This window comes from Lagenorhynchus albirostris, chromosome 13 (genome assembly GCF_949774975.1).
Source record: "Lagenorhynchus albirostris chromosome 13, mLagAlb1.1, whole genome shotgun sequence".
Taxonomy (NCBI): Eukaryota; Metazoa; Chordata; class Mammalia; order Artiodactyla; family Delphinidae; genus Lagenorhynchus; species Lagenorhynchus albirostris.
Window position 1 is genome coordinate 72,878,319 of NC_083107.1, and position 4,339 is coordinate 72,882,657.

The 4,339-nt window shown below is 35.6% G+C and overlaps 1 protein-coding gene across 2 annotated transcripts; it reads right to left on the reverse strand.

Moving 5' to 3' along the window:
• Nucleotides 1-1,661: 1,661 nt before the first annotated feature.
• Nucleotides 1,662-2,870, reverse strand: LOC132531326 (pre-mRNA-splicing regulator WTAP-like). Of its 2 annotated transcripts, none has more exons than XM_060169017.1 (2): nucleotides 2,302-2,870; nucleotides 1,662-2,086 (listed from the first exon to the last, which is right to left on the reverse strand). In XM_060169017.1, exons 1-2 carry the CDS (start codon nucleotides 2,751-2,753, stop codon nucleotides 2,026-2,028), a joined length of 513 nt encoding a protein of 170 aa, XP_060025000.1. In that variant the 5' UTR covers nucleotides 2,754-2,870; the 3' UTR covers nucleotides 1,662-2,025. The 2 variants fall into 2 exon arrangements, with proteins under 2 accessions (XP_060025000.1, XP_060024999.1); XM_060169016.1 differs by having other exon boundaries at nucleotides 1,662-2,117.
• Between the last annotated feature and the right edge of the window lie 1,469 nt (nucleotides 2,871-4,339).

Consider the following 4,339-nt stretch of genomic DNA (forward strand, 5'->3'; position numbering starts at 1 on the left):
GTGATTTAAGCATGTCTCTTTCTTTTTTAATTTTTTAAATCTTTTAATCTTAATTTTTTAATTTTTTTAATCTTTATTGGAGTATAATTGCTTTACAATGGTGTGTTAGTTTCTGCTTTATAACAAAGTGAATCAATCAGCTATACATATACCTATATCCTCATATCTCCTCCCTCTTGGGTCTCCCTCCCACCCTCCCTATCCCACCCCTCTAGGTGGTCACAAAGCACCGAGCTGATCTCCCTGTGCTATGCGGCTGCTTCCCACTAGCTGTCTATTTTACATTTGGTAGTGTATATGTGTCCACGCCACTCTCTCACTTCGTCCCAGCTTACTCTTCCCCTTCTCCGTGTCCTCAAGTCCATTCTCTACGTCTGCATCTTTATTCCTGTCCTGCCCCTAGGTTCTTCAGAACCATTTTTTTTAGATTCCATATATATGTGTTAGCATATGGTATTTGTTTTTCTCTTTCTGACTTACTTCACTCTGTATGACAGATTCTAGGTCCATCCACCTCACTACAAATAACTCAATTTCATTTCTTTTTATGGCTGAGTAATATTCCAATGTCTCATATACAGTATATGAGGTTTTGATTTGTGGTCCAGCTGATACTGATTCTTTCAGTTGGTGGTTTTAGCCAATCTACACATGCATGTATATGACAGATAGGTTTGGCTTTAGATTTTTCATGATATTTTTCTGTGCTTTTTAGATCTTTATATGGTGACCTTCCTTGCTATGTTTTACATATGAGTTCTGATAATTTTGAAGGGTTGTGTATTTTCTTCTGGTGGTTTCATAAAGGTAACTTTATGTAATTAACCATTAGGTTTTTTGAAAAGTAGTATCTATTTAGCAATGAAAAAATTTGTAATACTTAGTTTTTATGTTTCTTGTTCTCTTAACAACCTATTTTTCATTGACCTTAGGTTACAAGAGATGAAGAAATTATTCTATTTCCTGATAATTTGTTTAGTTATAGCATTCCTACTCTCTCAGTATTTATAAATACTCTGTTCTTGAAACATAAGCCCAATATTTGTTCCACCTCAGTTGTTCAATTAAATGACTTCAATGCTAACTATCACTACAATAGCAATCATATTATAATATATAAATGTATCAAATCAACATCTTGCACACATTAAATTTAAACAACATTATATGTCAAATATAATATTATATTTGTATTTACATATTTATTTAAATATATATTATTATATAAATATTATAATGCATAATTTTAATTTTTTTTTCAAGGCACATTTAATTTAACATCAAGAGTGCAATACAAAAGGCCCAAATACAATGAAGGAACACATTCCCCCATTAACACCAACGACAATGCTCTTTCACCATGTGCCTGTTGAATGGAATGGGGATTTAATAAATTTCACTACTGAAAAAAATAACGCAGTGAGTCTCATCACAGCTAATATCCTTATACAATCTAGTTGTGAAATGAATGTTTATAATGCTTCAAACAGTTTAGACCTGAAGTTTGATACCACACCTTCATTATTTGTACAGTCCTCAATAAGATTATCTACAGTATTAGCAATCATTCAAAGAACAAACCATTGAGTAAAACCACATTGATTTAAGGCTCAATCAAGTAATATGGAGCCCCAAACTGAATGGTTAAATATATGAACTACTTGTACTGACATCTATTATTTGATTCTCTCATGACTATTAAGTTGGTTCTTAGCAAATAAACCCTTTAAAGGCAAAATTCACCTCATTTGAGTTTGACCCAGAAGTTCAACAACAATCACGAAGTCCACAGTCTTATTGGCAAAACTGATATACAGTGTCTCTAAGTCACTATGCTCAAGGTTAAGAGCGATGCATATTCCATCTTTACATTTACTGGAATTTTACATGTTCAGTCCATGATTTTAAATCTCTAGGTTTTCATTCCTCCAAACTGTCTGAAGACACAGTGTGCCACAGACTTAAGACTTCTGTTTCTCCCTCTATTTTCTTCAAACAGAAACACTTCTCAAGTGTCTACATGTTCTAGAAGGGGAATTTTTCGGAGGTGGCCACTTCTTCGGAATAGTCCGACGCCATCAGGCCTCTGAAGCAAGGGGAGGGGGAAGAGAAAAAAGCTGAAACACAAGGTTCATCTGGTAAGTTTTACATTAACCATTACAAGCTGGATAGTATAAGAATGGCTTTTTGGCTCAAAAAGTCTGAGTCTTGGTGTGGAAACGAGTACTTGGCTGTCCCACCACAGCTTTCTCGTAGTGGGACTGTCAGGGAAGTCTTGACTGGGGAGTATGATTTGTTTACCTATCAGGCGTAAACTTCCAGGCACTCAGTTCATTTTGGGCTTGTTCCAGTTTGTCTTTAGTCTGTTCCAGTTCACCTTTCATTTTTAGGAAAAACAAGTTGATCGCTGGGTCTACCATTGTTGATCTCAGTTGGGCAACGCTAGGCTGCTGGACTTGCTTGAGGTACTGGATTTGAGTAGTACACTCCTGCATCTCTTGCTCCTTGGTTACTAGTCGCATTACAAGAATGTTTTCCCTGCGTGCAGACTCTTGCTGTTGTTGCTTTAGTTTTTCTTCAAATTCCCTTAAGCCAGTTACATCATTAGAGTTAAGATCTGTGTACTTGCCCTCCAAAGCTTGTACATATGCTTCATATTGTTTCCACCTGAGAATTAATTCATCTCGTGCCATCACTTTGAAGTCTGTTTCACTCAGTCGAACCTTTTTAGGAAGAGGTTCCTCGTTGGTCATCTTGAATCCTCCCCTGACGGAGGCCGCGCCGGCGCCGCCCAGTCACATAGGCTGACCCCGCGCTACCCGCTCGCTGCCCAGGCCGCCCAACCCCGCTGCCGCCGGCCCCCGCGCTCCTCCTCCTTAATTTTTTTTAAAAGGACCAGGAAGAATTGTCTTTAAAGTTGTTTTAGGGTACTTGTGCTCAGTTCCCTAACAGGGAAGAGTATTAAAATAGCAATTTTAATAACCACCATAATAGAACTAATATATAATTTTAAAACTTCCCACATTACTGTTGTGTCCAGTTTGTGAATAAGTGAGAATATCAAGGAGGAGAGATGTTCATTACTAACATGCAGAATTCCAATAGAGAAACAACATAAAATGGTAGTTAAATTAATGGGTTTTGAGGTCAGACTGCCTGCTTTGAAGCCTAACTTTAGCACTTACTATGTGAGAAAAGTACTAATATTTCCTATAAAATGGAGATTAAAAATGAGACCACAAGTTAAGTGAGGATTATAAGAAAAAAATAAATAAAGCATATAGAAGAGTGTCATCACACAGTATGTACTCTGTAAAGGCTGCCATAATGGTATTATCCATCTTCTTAATGTTTGCTAACCTGCTAGATGAAAAATCGTAGCTAGTTGTTTGAATTTGCACCTTCCAGATCAATAATTAAATGCAGATCTTTAAAAAAAATGTTTATTAGTCATTTGTATGCTTTCTAGGAGTTTCTTGTTATTATTCTTTGCCCATTTTTCTCTTTAGTTATTTGTCTTTTTTGAATGAATTGGCTGGAGGTCTTTTAACATTAGACACAGTAACCTTTTCTGTGTATTATCTATATTTTTGTACACTTTACTCTCAGCCTCACTTACACTTTTAAAATGTTTTTATTAAAGTGATATACATTCAGGAAAAGGTACAGTTTGATACACTTTCATAATCTGAACACATCTGCGTAGCTAGCACTTAAATTGTAAAGAAAAAAAAAAAAAAGGAGAGAGAGGGAGAGAGAGAGAATAATCCAGCAGCACAGAAGCTCTCTTCCTGGTCCATCCTAGTCTCTACCACATCCAATAGTATAACCACTGTCCTGATTGCTGACAAAATAAATCAGTGTGTTTTCATGTTTTTGTGCTTCGAGTAATGGAATTGTAGGGAATTGTACTCTTTTGTGTATGGCTTCCGTCATCTGCAATTTAATTTTAAGTATGACACCTTTCATTTTAGAATAGTTTTGTTTTTTGATGTTTTAAATAATTTAATCCCTCAACTCAGCTAAGTGAATAAAGAAACTACTTTTACATATGGCTGTAGAAAAGGATGGACTGGTAAATATCTTAGCATAATATTAATACTTTTTAGTAATTTCATCTCCTAAACTGTTTTTCATAAAAGAGAATGAAGGCCTTTTAATCATTCAAATTCTAATTGTCTACAATATCTCATCTAATCTCCATCATATAGTTTTAAAAGTTTTCTATAATTTAGTTCATCTGACCTTTGCAACCATATTATGTCTTGCTCTCTGAAGCAGTTTCTGAAGGCAGGTCTGTCATTATCTTCCAAACCTAAGTCTCTTTGCATCTTTCCTT